We start from the raw sequence: 15,522 nt of genomic DNA, 5'->3' as shown, positions 1-15,522 counted from the left end.
ATTAGGGGCTGACCCCTTTGAAAACTGCATCAAGAGTACCATGGCATTAAATGCCACATACAGTGAGAGAGATAATTGTACATATATAAATGATCTGGTTTTGCCATGTCTGTACAGTATTTAGGCATTTTGGAGATATTTTCATTTCATTTTCCAAGGTATCAAAAAGAAAATGCAAACTGCTGCAGGAAAAGAGCTTCGTTGCTTGAAGTCAGACATAACCTGGGCATCAAGCATAACCTTAAAGGTATTTAGTAATTGAGTGAAAGCACTTCAAAGATTCTTGGAAAATATACATCTCTCAAGCTTGGTTCATTGGCTTTCTATCTACCATCAAAGTACTAAGCATCCCCATGGAGGATGCAATAAATAAATAATGCCATCACTGTTACAAGTAAGCAGGGTTCATGGAAATGGAAAACACCCTGTAACTGTGGTACTCTAACCCAAAGAAACTCCCTAATGAGCTACATGGAAAGAAAGAGGTACAGCATTTGCCCTAACATCTGTTTCTTTAAAGACTCCCTCAGTTGAAAAATATTTCCCTCAGTTGAAAAATATTTTCTTATTCCTAAAAAAGGCAAAACTGATAAAATTAGTTGCTTCTTTCACAATGCGGATGCCTTAAAAATGCAACTTCTGTTTGGTTATTTTTGTAGATGTTCTAGTATGTAACTACTCCCTTTATAATTTCTACAAACACAACTGATTAACTTTTCCATCCAGCTTGACTTTAACCATTATTTTTGTTACTGGTCCAAATGGGCAAAAACTGGCATGAGAGCTGTACTCACCTATTCATGAACTTGTATCGGCGATGCAGGTAATAGATTTTTCTCCTGGAAGAACAGCAAAAATGAAGCCAGTCGAGAAGAAAACCCATCGTCAGTTACAGTATGAACTAGCAAGGAAGGAAAGGAGATTGAAGACAGAAGCCTGTAAGAGGTGGAGGAAGAGACTAAAAGAGAGATTAACAGAACCGTCACAGGAAGCCACACAGACACTGGTGGCATTAGAATTGCCAGAAGATCATAATTTTCCCACTGTCTCCTCCTTTTTCTGCTATTTGTCATGTGTGGAAGATGGGGATTCGAAGACATTTCTATTTCAGAGTTCATGAACTGTTGCAGGAATTCCAAAGGACTGACACAAGTATGGACAAATTATATGACATCTACTAGTGAGTTATTGAAGCTGCATTTGGTGAAACACAAGGGGGAGTCACTTAGAAAAGCCAGGAAAGCTGTACCTTATGCTGCAATATGCTGTAACACATGCAGTACAGAGCGGGATCTGTGGTTCCTGTTGGGATAACATCCTTTGAAACAGAATATAGGCTACACAAGCAAATGCACATATGCTCAAGTGCCAAGTGTGCAGCCACTCCCTCTGCCCCTCATTCGGGCTGGTTTCTGTTGTCAGTGCAATAAGCTTATGTGAGAGCAAACGATGAGCAAGTGAGCAGACAAGGGGACACGAGCAGACACATGCTGAACCCACTCCCAACCTGCCTCCTGACCAGCCCTGCAGTGCAGAGCAGCCCCTAACCATCACGTGTAGATCCAGGACAGGGAGTCCACGTCCTGGGCCTCTCCCCTGCTGGCTGCTCTTGTTCTTCTCATAGATGCCTATCATACCACAGCTGCCAGGATCTGACACATTGCCTTCAGCACAGAGATTGCATCTTCACGAGAGTTAAGAAAATCTGAGGGTTCTTGAGTGTGGATTTGGGACTCATACTCCTTTCTGGAAAATTTGGGTGCCTGACCAAACTCTGATTTCCTCCTCCAGAGGCTGACTTTGTCATCCACTGAAGGTGATTGCCAAATCAAGTTGGTGTCTCTGTATTCTGAGAGGTTCCACTGTGTAATGCAGAACTGTACCACTTCTGGAAAATGGAGGCTTACACCACACATGTTCTACGTATTGTAGTAGATGTAGTGTAGGAATGTTGTTGGTGCCTTGGAAACCTCCTTGGAAATCCTCTAAAATAAGACAACACTAATGCTTTACAAATAATTTTAAAAATTGTTTAGCATTCCAGGTTAATTTTCAGAACTTTTGAACATTTTTGTTATTAGAGTCCATTTCGTGCTGGTGAAGTAAAATTTTTTAAACTATTTCACGTTGGCCAGCCTTCTTTGGATAGTGTTATTTATCTTGCTCTACTCAATATACTCAATGTCTTGCTCTGCTCAACCTTTCTGAGCAGAGAAAGGTCAAAGCTAAGTGTTTCTGAAGATGCCATCCACTTCTTGGTTTTGCTTCCAATATTCAGAGGTATCCTCCACTTTTCCCCTCCTGCTTTGAAACAACAAGGATTTCATTCAGTGATATGTGGACCTTGCACAATTCCAGCCTGAATAATCAGGAGTAATAAGCAATCAGCAGCTGTTGAATCAAGGACTTAGACAAAGGCATCTGGGAACACACCATTTAGACTTGTGGACACTTTGTAAAATTCTTTTGAAATGGTAAACTGTACCGTTGTTTTTAAGAAAAAATTAAAGAACCTGGCCAGCAGTCACTAGTGAATTACCATGATTTCCTCTTAACAATGCTGTAGTAATTCTCTCTCTATGGATGTGGAAAGAATGAAGCCACAATCCTGAAGCAGGTCAAGAAAACCTCAGTATTTTCAAAGCTTTCTATATAATATGTATGACACCTACTTTGCTATCTGCTGAGTGATCAGGAAAGTATAAGCTGCTCCATGACTAAATTCAGACTTCCTGGTGTATTTCTGAATCATGAGACCTCACTCCACTGCCAGAGCAGGTCCATCACAAGGAATGCCACAGAAGTCAAAAAAGGCACCCTTTTGGCCTAATGAATTGTTTCTATGGCTGGAACACTTTAAAAAAAGAATATTCCTATCCTCCAATGACTTGCTTTCAGAATTTTCTCTTTAGCAATAGAAGCATAAAGAAGAGCAATTGAAGATTTGCTGTGAAAATGAAAACAAAATAAATACAAAATAAGCCTGCAATTTTGTCCTTTATACATATCCATTTTTCCTTATGAGTTCTCTACTGCTACAGGGTGTCTCATATCAGAGGCATTTTTCATAATTAGGTAAGAAAAAACAGAAGGAATCCTACAAAGGCACCAGCTCACTAGTTGCATATTCTGGGTCTGATTCTTTTCTTGTTCAGGAGTAATTCCATTAAAATCAATGGAGCTTTATATGACAAACCCTGCTAATTGAAAGAAGAGTCAAGGTCTCTCAGTTCATGGGTTGTGGTCAGTTCCAGTGGAAGTCTTAATGCTACTTTAAGAGTTCTGATAACCAGCAGAGTAAAAGCAATATTTTACATAAAAAATTTCATAGCCCAACATGCAAACAATATTTAATCAGTTATAAAAAGAACTTGAATTTCAATGTGGAATTAATCTGGTTATCAGTAGCATTTAATATAAGTTCTCTATTTTCTTCACAGAAAAAAGCATTCATAGCCTAAATTGTTTTCCTATGAGATGAGATACTTATTTACACTTATTTATGGGATACTAACTACATACTATACAGGCAATTTACAGGTGCATACCAGATACGTCAAACAGACATGCACTTTCTGTGCTGCCTTACGTACCTGGATCTTCTCGACCTCCCATTGATTTCAATGAAATGTCCATTTAAAAAACAGCAGCGCACAAGTATGCAGGGGGCTCCAGCATTGAAGGGGTTAAAGGGCCTAAGGACAGAATACCCCATGAAAAAAGCTGCACTGCTACAGCCCATCTTAATCTCAAACCAGTATTGTACCGAAATTGTAGGCTTTAACAAGAAACAGCAATGCACGTGGCATCTAAGGAACTCCATTTATTTTTCCTAAAGGTGTGTGGTATCTTATAGAAGAGCTTTTCTACAGGCATTTTAGTGTTATTATCACATCAACTTTACAGTATAGTGTGGCTTTGGAGGTTGAGACAAAATACAACTACACCTACCTGAAAGGCATTCTTACATTCATTAGTTCAGCATATTTGCCCAGGACCTCCCAAGGGGCATGCAGTTTCACAAAGATGATGTCACTGTTTGTTAGGGATGACTGAAAAAGAGAAACAAAACAGCCACCAGAGCTTACTTTTTGAAGTAAAAAAGAAAGAAACCACAGTCAGTGGTCAATGTGATGTGTCACAATCCCATACTCTTCTTGAAATGTTGTTTCAGTATTTTGTCATCCTATTTTTCTTCTGCTGTCCTGAAAGCCATGTGGGAATCCCTTCTGGCCTGCATGTGTGCCTCCTCCACATGGAAAAGAGGACATGGAGGGCAGACAGATGCATCTCTGAGTTAGCTGAGTGTACATCTCATGAAGAAAACTTTATGCAGGGCGTGCACATCAGCATGGCTGCTACCTAACAGAAAGCTGTCTGTCAAAGACCAGGGGATGTGCAGGAAAGAGGAAAGAGGAGGAATTTAGCTTTGTTTGCACTCAGGAGGAGACACAGTGCTCTGCAAGAAAACTACAGCAGGTTTGGCTGAACGCAGAGAGCCACATGATAATATTGGAAGATTAAATGCTCAAATTTGAATGAATATTAATTAAATTTTCATGAAGTTACATGCGATACAATTTTAGACATTTAAGTGGATGGCATTCCAAAATATAGGTAAAGGTGTAATTAGTATGAGAAAAGGAAAATAAGATGACAGAAAACCAGGCAAGCAAATTGTTAGTCAGCTTTGGGGATGATTTCCTAGATTTTTAGATGTTGTCCTATATTCAATGTTTCTCACATAAATTGGTTAACACTACTTACTGGGAGTTCTTAAATCTGGTATTGTTTATCTGGAAACTACTGTGACTGTATGAGTGGGAGGCTGACGTTTATACTTTTTACATTTTCCCTCCACTACCCTGATAGATGTTGAAATTATTGAATTTGCACGTCCTTGTCCTTAGAAGGGCTAAAATTCTATTACTACTTTGTGACATGATAGGAATGATGACTCCAGCATTTAAAATACATATATATGGTTTTATTCAACACATCAAAAAACTCCAAAAAACCAAATAAACAAACAAAAAACTCCCAAAACAAAAACAAAGGAAAAAACCCCACCGGACCCAATCACGATAGAGTTAACATTTTATAAACAACTATAATATTGGACCATAATGGACACAGATATTTGTACTCAAAATATTACTGGGTGCAAATATGGACTTAACATACAACGGAATGAGTGATGTTCTGGAGCTAAAAACTGCAGGAAAAAAAATCTTTCTACTTTGCTGATGTATTTCTGAAAAATATTTCAATACAAAATGACACAACAGCAACAAAATGCCCCCAAGAGACTTGCTTCCAAGACAATGAATTCACTTGCACTCTTTCCCTGGCTTTTATGGATTCTAAATCAGGCTTTAATTATGTTTTTCTTTATAGGTACATTTCACAAATCAGCTTCTATTCTCCCATGAGAATTTAGCACGGAGATACCACAAAACCAAAACTTAATTCTGCCACTCTAAAAATCTCCTGCAAACTGCTTTCTCAAAGGTGAGGTTAAGTCAGCAGTGAGTGGATTGGCAATTTTGTCCTAAATAGCTTGGATTAAAAAACAAAACAAAACAAAACAGAACAAAATCCACCAAACCTCAAAGAACTATCTCAGAAGACCAACATGCAGAAAGAAACTGCAGTACTGACAGAATAATAAAACTGAAAAATAGGGGAATTTATTAAAAACAGCTTCTAAACTTAGTGATGGCTGTTAAACAGGAAGTTTATAGGTATTTTTCAGCATATTATAGTTTGAACTTTACTAGATGTGGGAGCCAAACATGACTTGTGAAGATGCTGTTTCGCAAGTGAACACTATCTAAATTTGCTATCTTATTTGTTACGTTTTCATGCAGAAACATGAAAAACGTCTGAATGGCTATCACAATACAGCTGTTTAAAGAATATTTTTTAACTCTATAGCTTGCTATGTTGACGCATTAAAATGTTTTCAAAATGACAATTAGCTTCGCCAACAGAAGATCTAACCAACAGAAAATCTAATCAAAATACACTTGGCAGGTTCAGTTATATTCAGAAAAAAAAGAAATAATCATACTAAATTATTAATATAAAATCTATTTCTCTTGGGTTTGCTCATGTTAAGTGCTCATAAAGGAAAGCACTAAGCAAGGCTGAGAAACGCAAGGCTGGAAAAAACAAGACTGGAAAGAGAATGACAAATCCAGATGGAGGATAAATTAAATGAGATGTCACACTCACCTAATCTAAGGAGTAAGTAGCTAACCAAAATATCTGTAAAAACAATAGTATGAAGACTGTCTTCATTACATAAATACTTTAGTGAATGGAATCTCCTAAACTGTCTTGGTTAGATTAGTATTTAGACTCAGTGTCCTTCATCTTATAAATGTTTCAACTGAGAATAGAGGAACATTTTTCTGTTGTAATTGACTTTCAAGGGTTGGCTCGTTAAATGATTTGGAGAAGTAAACTCAATTTCACATTATGGGAACATGCAAACAAAAATCAATGCAACATTACTCCCCTTGGAAACTTAAATAAGACAACTATTGACATGATCAATCTGCTATAAAGTGAAGCCCAGATAATGAAGAAAGAAAACCAGAGGAATTAAGGGCACAGGCCAATGAGACAAAACACTTAAACGAACACAGAAATTGAATAAATATTTGGAATTGACCTGTAGCACCATATCACAATGCAATTATTTTCAGGTGACTAATATTCAAATAAATTGGTTGTTTTGAACCGATTTATTGAGGAGGAACATCCATAACAAAACTGATTTTCTTCTGATCACTAACAAACATTCTTGGCCATCTTCAGAACAGCGTAAAGCCAGGATGACAAGAGACTTACCAGAATCAGATAGCTGTAGACTCATCTAGGGTGGGAGGCACCTCTAGGGTTCATCTGGGCTTAGCCTCTGGCTAAAGCAGGGCTCACTTAGATCAGCCTGCTCAGACAGGAGCTTGTCCCATTGACTGCTGAATATGTCTACAGGCAGAGATTTCACAGCCTTTGGGCAACCCACTGTCTGATACTGGCTGGAGAAAAGAATACTTTCTGTGGAAGAACTGCTCTCTTCCATAGAGAAATGTTGGCTCAAAACTACCACTTTCTAGACTTGTTTTCCTTTAAACCCCCCCCTTATTTGTTACAAGAACTGTATTTAATTGTTATTCTCATTGAGAAGCTTTATTTAGTTTAATTGACCTGATCTTCAAAGTGGGTTTGTATGGTAGAATTCAGATCACCAGAGTCTGAGTTACAGATAGCCAATATAAATTTGGGCTTCATTGACAAGCATCATTAGTACTGGATCATTGCTGCCAGCCCTAGAATACAGGCAGGACTATAGGTCCACATATCATAGGCTTCCCCTTCTGGCAAGGCTCCCTTTCTATTTTGTCATGAAGACAAAATGTAAAGGGAAATGTAAATTTCTTTGGGAAATAGCAATGTAAAGACATTGCTATTTCCCAAAGAAATCCAATCAACTGCAAACACATTTAAAACAAAGCCACATTTTCTTCTCCAGTGTCACTATGCAAGGAGTGAATGAGGCTGAAGCATGGGCCATTTCTGTAACTCCAAAAGCAGAAATACCTGTTGTGGTGAGTTACTGTCATCAACTAGGTCAAGGAAAGCTTGTAAAAGGTCAGGTTGTCCTTCTAAAGCAGGCACAGAGCGGTGCCAAGTGCTGGTTAGGTTGGGGCTACTAAACTCCCAGTATTTCTGCAAGCATTCTAATGTCTTTTGATTGATTTTGATTGCTAATCTGAATAGAAGCAGAGTTTTATGCTGACACGGAATGTCTCTTGAAAAGCTCATATTTTGCTGTATTTGCAGGCTGCCTTCCAGTATCAAGGCTAAAGATCAGTATCTTTTGTCAAATATCCTCTTGAACATTCTCCTCCTCCTTGCTAATTTTAGTTCATTATCAATAATATTGTCCAGTCATTTCAAGACAAAAGCAGCTGTAGGTACTCACCTTGATTTAAGCATTTCTTGAGTCTAAAAGCTAAGAAAGTTGAGAAAACCCAGAGCATATAACCTTGCAGAAGGTTAAAATTACAGTGGCTCCAATTGAATGGTGGCATTGTTTATTTGCCTTGAGGCTACTAGACAGGTGTTCATTCATGTATGCAAAACAATAGGGTGAAAAAAAGAAGTCAGAATTTACCATTAGGGTGTTTCCCCTATTATAATTTAAGAGAAAAATTCTCAAGGCTGTATCTCTCTTCACATTTAAAAGCCTTCCTCATGAAAGTAAAATGAGATAAGATTTTGAAACCAATTTAGCCACTAGAATTAATGTCATCTACTGTAGGAAGATCCTACAAGGCAAGTGTAGGCAGAACAGAAACAAAAGGCAGAACAGAAACAGTTCTTTGCATTTTGGCAAATTTCTGGTAACACCATAATGAAGGGAAAAACAGAAAAGGAGACAAAATCAACATACTTCTTCCAGTAACATTTTTCTCTGTAATCTAGCTCTGTATGATGTCTGAGTGCAGAGTAGTAAATAGTCACTAGTACATGTTCCACTGTTTTTGAGAATTACTTAACAGCACGGATTGATTTGCCATGTGGAGTGAATTAAGTGGAAAAACAAAACCCAGCAAATTTTAGTTGATTAAACTGTTCTTCCTCTGCAAAACCAAAGTAAATGTAAATTCATGTGGGCAATTCCATGGAGTTGGAAAAACAGAAAGTATATTCTGCCAATACTTTTCCAGCACATACATTATTACTGGGCAATTATATAGATCCTGTCAAGATACGTCTGGTTTTAGGGAAAGTATTGCATACTCACAAACATTCATCTCCATGTTCATACTTCTGAGGAACCCAATGAATAAATAATGGTTCCAATATCTTTCGCACATATACCTTCAACAAAAGCATGGGTTTAGTGAAAAAGGGGAATATACTGTTCACATTTTAATTTGGATATTAAGAAGCTTTGACTTGCAAGAAACTGTAGGGCAAAAGCAGTAAGGATGAAAAGAAGAATAAAAAGGTAACCCAATGTGAAAAATAGGAAGCTGTTCATAAAACCAATTTTGACCTGAGGACACAGACATGTGAAATGCAGAATAACTTGATCTAAGGAGACAGAGGCACACGATTACAATTTAGAATTATTTTTATATTAAATTTCATGACAAAATATGATGATGAAGTAAAGTGCATTTTCTTTTACTTTGCAAAGTACTTGCAGAGGACCTGCTCCAGTGGAGTAATGCAGGCAGGTGGCTGCTTCCTGCCAGCATTCAGGCAATGTGTCATCTAATCCAGCTCAGAGCAGGTGTCATTGTTACAGTGCTTAATTTCTGGCAGCATATGACAGGATCTCAATTGTAGAATTGAGATCAGAACAAGGGGAAATGCTTGCAATGTCCTTCTATGTAGACAAAAATATGTGAGTGGGAGGACAGCTTCAAGAACAGGGTAGGTTACTTGAGTAGAAGTAAAATGCAAATACTACCTCACTGCTCAAATTTACTGTGTAATGATGAGCTCACAATCTGCAGTAGAGAAATACAAATTCCTGTAAGATAAGAAACCACATCAGAAGGAAGTCTTTAATTCCAACAAATGTCATCTAAATCCGCAGAATGGGTCTTACTGTAAGGTAACTTAGATGTAGTAAATCAACCATGGAAACAATATCCTCTGACTTGGACTGCACTTCTGAGAGAAAAGAATTAGAAATATTGGCAGCATGACTATCTTAATGGAAAAGGTTGATATGACTGTGAGGTAATGATAAAACATTTCTTGATAATTCCATCAGCAAATACTGAATGAATACAGGTTTGACCCATCTAGGTAAGATCTCTGTGACAACACAGCTAATAATATGGATTTTATCTGAGAAATATCCTTTAATTCCTTTGGACTGGAAAATTACTATAGACATGTGAAATCATTATTTGCAGATGTAAAATGCAGATAGCAAAAATCTCTGGGCAGAATAGTGCATTTTTACTTATGGAAACACTATGTGACTTATTAATGAAACATCAGATATGAGCTCAAATTTGACATTAAAAAAGTTAATACTTTATATACTCATAGTTGACATCATCAAATCTTTTGACTGTTCTGTGGGCCTAAGAAAGGCTTCTTCAGTACATTATTTTTCTTTTGACATCACAGGCCATTAAAAATGCATCACACAATTGAACTACATTTTATAAGGCAGCTTCCTTTGTGATTTACCCCAAGTGTAAAATATAAAGCCAATATTTTTCCTGTATGGATTTATTTCTCATTAATAATTTTTTGAAGTAGAAAATACATACATTTAATGAATTGTCCATTAAATATTCATGTTTGCATTTAGAGGCCTGTTGGAAAAACATTGCTTTGGTAAAGAAAAAGGCAGTTTATATTTTGTCCAACAGTTAATTTCACAAACATGATAATTAATAAAACACACAAAAGATGCAGGCAGGCTTATTATAGCTTTTTCATACACATAACCTAGAGAAAACTGAGTAAGCTGCTTATTGCATCACAGAATAATATAGGCCATCTAGTCAAATCTCCTGCTCTAACCAGGGACAACTAGAGTGGTTTGTGGGCTCTTGAATATCTCTGTGGCTGGAGACCTTGCAGCCTCTCTGGGCACCAGAATGTCTCTGGACAGAAAGACATCACAGCTGAACTTCCACGTGGATGCAGAAGTGTTGGCAGCAGCCCTGGTTCTGAGCCCCTGCCCATGCTCCTGCAGTGTGAAGCTCTTTGGTTGCTCAACGCCCTCTGCAGAATCTTGTTTCTCAGCTCAAGGAAGACAAGAAATACATACATGACTATCAATCTGTACTCCAAAGTCCTTTCAGCACCCACACTTTCCAGCAGGCAGTGAACTGCCCTGCGGCTCTCTGTACACCTCTGTATTTGGTGGTGCAACTCAAAATTCTTTCTAAAGGGAGACACACATGAGCTCAACAAGAGCACAGCTCAAGGAGAGAATACTCTTAAGGTCACTGTCAGTTCAGTTCAGTTCAGTTCAGTTCAGTCCACATGGAACAAGCCCCAAGTTCTTCAAGCCAGCTACACACCACCACATGAGTAACTACAGGCAGGGGTGTTAGCCCATGCCATAGGGGAAGCAGTGGGGTAATGCAAATGCTTGTTAGCACAGCTTGTTATCTTGGGTGCAGTCCCATGCTGGCATGAGTAAGATAAGCACGTGGACTGGCAACACCTGGATGGGTTTCTGCACCATTCCTGGCTGTGCAGGACACAGGTGCTCTGCAGGGAAGTCATGGGAGCACACTCCCACTGCTCCTTCTCAGACTTAATACAGCTTCTCATTTTCCAGGGAATAAATAGCACCAAAGGAAAACCAAGATCCAGTTAAATAAAGGGGAAAGATGCATGTGAAGAATGTGAATCACTCACAACTCTACCAGTTTCTACCATAAACTCTGCTAGTCTGGGCAACTCAAATGCTTGTTCACTCAACTAATGTCTCAGTTTTCTGTGCCTTACTTACCTTACTGCAATGATTATTAGGACTGAGAAGAGTTTGAGGAGCCATCTTCTCATAATTCATTTCACATTGTTCTAATAATTGCTGTAAAACTTTCCTGCCTTCCTCATTTAAAGGTAGAGACATGAGCAAGACATTTTCCCTTTCTTCTTCCACTTTATACAAACTGTTATACAGTTGTTATATTTCTTTAATAAGATGGACAAAGTGAATTTCTGAGCAACTGCATTCTGTAGTCTTACTAAGGTACTCCAAAGATCTGATACACTAAAAAGATGCAAACAAAATTTTACAAGGAAAGTTGTCTTGTAAATATATATTTACATATTTACAAGACAACTTGTAAATTGCTGTTGCATATGGTAGAGCATATGGTAGAGCAGCCATCTCTTCAGGCATACCACCATTGCTACATGAAAGGAAAGTTCTTTCCAAAGCAAAATGTGATGGTGAGAATAGACTTAATTACCAATATTCAGTTAAAAATTAATATTAAAAAAATTAGATAGATTTACCTTATTTTAAATCCCAAACCGTGCTAAGACTGTATAAGACTTCCCACAAAAAGTTAAATACAAAACCCCAGGAAATAAAGGCAAATACATCTTAATGTGTTGTCTTTAGCAAACTATCATTTCATGTTGATCATAAAAAAAAAAATCTCACAGTTTAGTGCAGAATGGAAGTTTCTAATAATTGATGGTGTACATGATTGTACATTGATGACCTGTCTGCTCAGCTAAGCTCGTTGTAATTTGACCTCTAAGTAATTAGATCAATTGATGTTAAAAACCCACACATCAGAAACAGAAGAAATCCCCCACTTTCTTTAGCAAAGATAATTAGAACCTAACTAGAGAAAAAGTGAAATTGAAATACATAATGTCTCTAAACTAAGAAGGCAAAACTCTGGATCCTTTGTGCATCTGTGCACAAATCCCTTCATTTGTTAGACATGCTTTAAATGAAACAAAGTCAAGGTATGACAAGGGCAAATTATGAATTTGCTTCAGAGTGTTCTAATTTATTGTGATAAAGCAATGCCCATACATGGCACAATGAATTGTCAAGGCAGACACCTAAACATGACCTCTGCTATCGATCAATCATTGCTGCTCCCAGTGTGCCTACTGACATAAGGTGCTGGATGAAAACACCTCCTGTATGACACAGAAGAGCAGAGCAGCACCAGATGGAACCATCTTAATGGTTCAGATAAATGTGATAGAGCACAGAGAGGATTTCCTCTCCTAGTTCAGAGCTCTGACATGCAAATTTTATGAGAGGAGTTGCAGAAAACAACAAGAAAACAGTGCTCTTTTTCTTGAAAGACAACATCACTATCACATGAGATAATGTTAGTTTTGATCTGATAGCATATCTTGCAAAGAGGTGGTACTAATCCTGAAATTGTTTGCAGAAAAATTTGGAGTTTTCAGATGCCTATGATGCGTGAAATGAAGGCCACAAGTAACACATACACTAGCAAAGAATCTCCCTTTCCAAATTCACTTGTACCATGGAAACTACTGAAATGAAGAGTCTTTACTTAATAGACCATACTGTCCTTCTCTAGGGATAAAAAAAATAAATTTGTCTTTAAGAAGCCCCCAGCTTACAAAAGGCAGCTTGTTCAGCTTGGGAAAGTACAAATGTCTTTTTTATTTATTGAGAGATAAATAGTTCTATCTTTTTTGGGTTTTTTTTAGCATTTTGCCCATTTTTTGTAAGAACTGTGCCTCTCAGAGCTGCAGCAAAGAATTCACAGCCCATAAGTGAAACAGAAGTTGCAAAATAGTTTTTAGCTCTGTGGTACTATTCAGATCCTTTTATTCAGTGCAAAATTTTGGAGTAGAATTGAAATTCTCATCTATTGTGCCTCTGGAACATGTATTGCTTACAGCAATCTGTTTCGTTCTCTTCTACAGAGAACTAGAGAAACCTAACATGGAAATAAAATCAATATCTCGCTTCACTTAATAATCCCAGTTTTTCAAGCTCTTTATAGATGCACTGTGATAGACATTTTCATTGTATTACAGAGATTTCCTGATAAGAAAATTATAACTCCCCTAGATAATTTTTGTAATAAGTCAATATGGCCCATACATGAATGGCTCTATAGACAATAATAATTTTGTTGAAAGGAATTTTCTTAAAAGCATGGCATTTTGAGCCCAATGAATATTATAAAAGATATTTCAAAATTGGAGGAAATTCCATTAGTGTTACATCACTAGAAAACAGGGAAAATTTTGCAAATTGCAGAATACTATCTCAACAAACCACCTCTTATGGTATTATAATTCCACATACACTGCAGGCTGTTATTCCTGTCAAATATTTAAAATATAACATCCAGCATGTCTGAGAAATGTAGTGTAGGAATGTGCTTTGCATCATTTGATGCAGCTTTGCAGAGTCACTACAATGATTTGTGCTTTACAAACACACATGCACTGTCATGCATAACCTCTTTTGAATGTCAGAGCAGAGTGATGAATTGGTTAGGGAAGAAATGGCATTAAAATTGTATGGCACACGCCTCTCCTAGTTCTTGGTACTGGGGACTGAAAGCTTTGGACTGAATTGTTATCATCACAGCAGCAGAGCTAGTGAATTTCGTTTCTAAAATCATGTTATTACCTGACTGTCTACAATTGCCATATTGCTCTTCAAAAAAAAAGAAAGATTACAAAATTATAAAAATTAACTAATTTCTTCACCACAATATTTCAAAGCAACTCCCCCCTTTCTGTGTCTTACACACATATCCAGAAACACAACTGACAAGTACTTCTCTCAGTGTTTGTTTCCTCCTCCAGAATCCCATCTGCAGGTTGCTTGCTTATCTCCTTATCAGTCAAAGTCACATTTCTATGACCAGGTTCCTCTCAGAGCTGCCCACAGAGGGTAGCTAGTCCTGCCCATCACTGGCTGTGGGTGACATACAATGTCACAGTCATATTTTCTGGAAAAATCCCTTCACCCAGGATTTTGCTCCTGGGAAGCTAAGAAGTTGCAGAGAAAAAGGAAAACTATATTATCTCATTGCTTCTCCTCTGTTTTGCTCATGTGGAATGTGTTTGGAGACTGTTTATCCAAAAGGTGATTGTTTCATTGGTCTCATGTGAATTGTTTTGACTTATTGGCCAATCATGGCCCAGCTCTGTCGTGGCTCTGGAAGGAGTCACAAGTTTTCTTATTATCTTTTCAGCCTTCTGTAAGTATCCTTTCTGTATTCTTTAGTATAGTTTAGTATAGTATTTTTTTACATAATGTAGTATCTTAATAAATCAGCCTTCTAAGGACATGGAGTCAGATTAATCATTCCTCCCTTTATCTGAGGACCCCGAAAATACAATAGTACAACAGAGGCAGCTCCAATGTCAGGTCTGTGCCAATGGCAGCCTCTGGAGCACAACCAATTACAGAGCTCTATTTTTTAAAACTTTGGTTTGAAAAAGTAACAGGAAGTCATCTTAATTTTCAAACTGGAGGAACCTTGTATAAAATACACATATATTAAATTTCCCAAACTACCAAGAGAACAAGAATGCCTGGATTCTTGCTTTGCCCAGATGGTATTTAAGCACAAAAATGGGAGAAAACTGAAAGCTTTGAAATATTTTTTTTTGGGCAGATTTTAAGCGAAGAGCTCATCTAACAGAGATGCCATCTCCCCTTTAAAACATGAAAGGTTAACAGGAAAATATCAAAATACTAATAAGGAAAGAGCTCTGGGTAACAACTGAGCAGTTATCATCACTGTACATCGTTGGTGGAAAGTGCAGTGGCAGCAACACTGACAAGAAAATAGAAAGTCTAATGTTGGAAATGTCACCAAGTGCCTAAAGTGATGCACTTATCTAACATATGAATATTTTTCATGTATAATGAAGAGCACAGGAAAATGGGGGAGGGGGAAACCATGCTCTGTGTTTAGGCAAATGACTTCTTATGCTACATTCTAGTGTCTGACAAACACATTCTTGTAGCACAGAAGATAGAGA

General features: G+C 37.6%; 1 protein-coding gene across 6 annotated transcripts in view; it reads right to left on the bottom strand.

Moving 5' to 3' along the window:
• The window catches only part of ANO4 (anoctamin 4), a 174,632-nt gene that overhangs the window by 63,596 nt on the left and 95,514 nt on the right, over window positions 1-15,522 (bottom strand). For 4 of the 6 annotated variants that reach the window (XM_054271900.1, XM_054271911.1, XM_054271928.1 and 1 more), the window contains 3 exons: window positions 3,952-4,052; window positions 3,594-3,695; window positions 795-839 (listed from right to left, as the gene is read on the bottom strand). In XM_054271900.1, the coding sequence (XP_054127875.1) occupies window positions 795-839; window positions 3,594-3,695; window positions 3,952-4,052 (248 nt within the window). The remainder of the gene's footprint in view (window positions 1-794; window positions 840-3,593; window positions 3,696-3,951; window positions 4,053-15,522) is intronic. The other 2 variants (XM_054271921.1, XM_054271937.1) reach the window with 2 other exon arrangements.

Source organism: Melozone crissalis, unplaced genomic scaffold (assembly GCF_028551555.1).
Source record: "Melozone crissalis strain CALT ecotype California unplaced genomic scaffold, PUWL_Pcris_2 ptg000004l_1, whole genome shotgun sequence".
In the NCBI taxonomy this organism is placed as follows: domain Eukaryota; kingdom Metazoa; phylum Chordata; class Aves; order Passeriformes; family Passerellidae; genus Melozone; species Melozone crissalis.
Note: the sequence above shows the minus strand (reverse complement) of the source record. Positions and strands in the feature narration are given on the sequence as shown.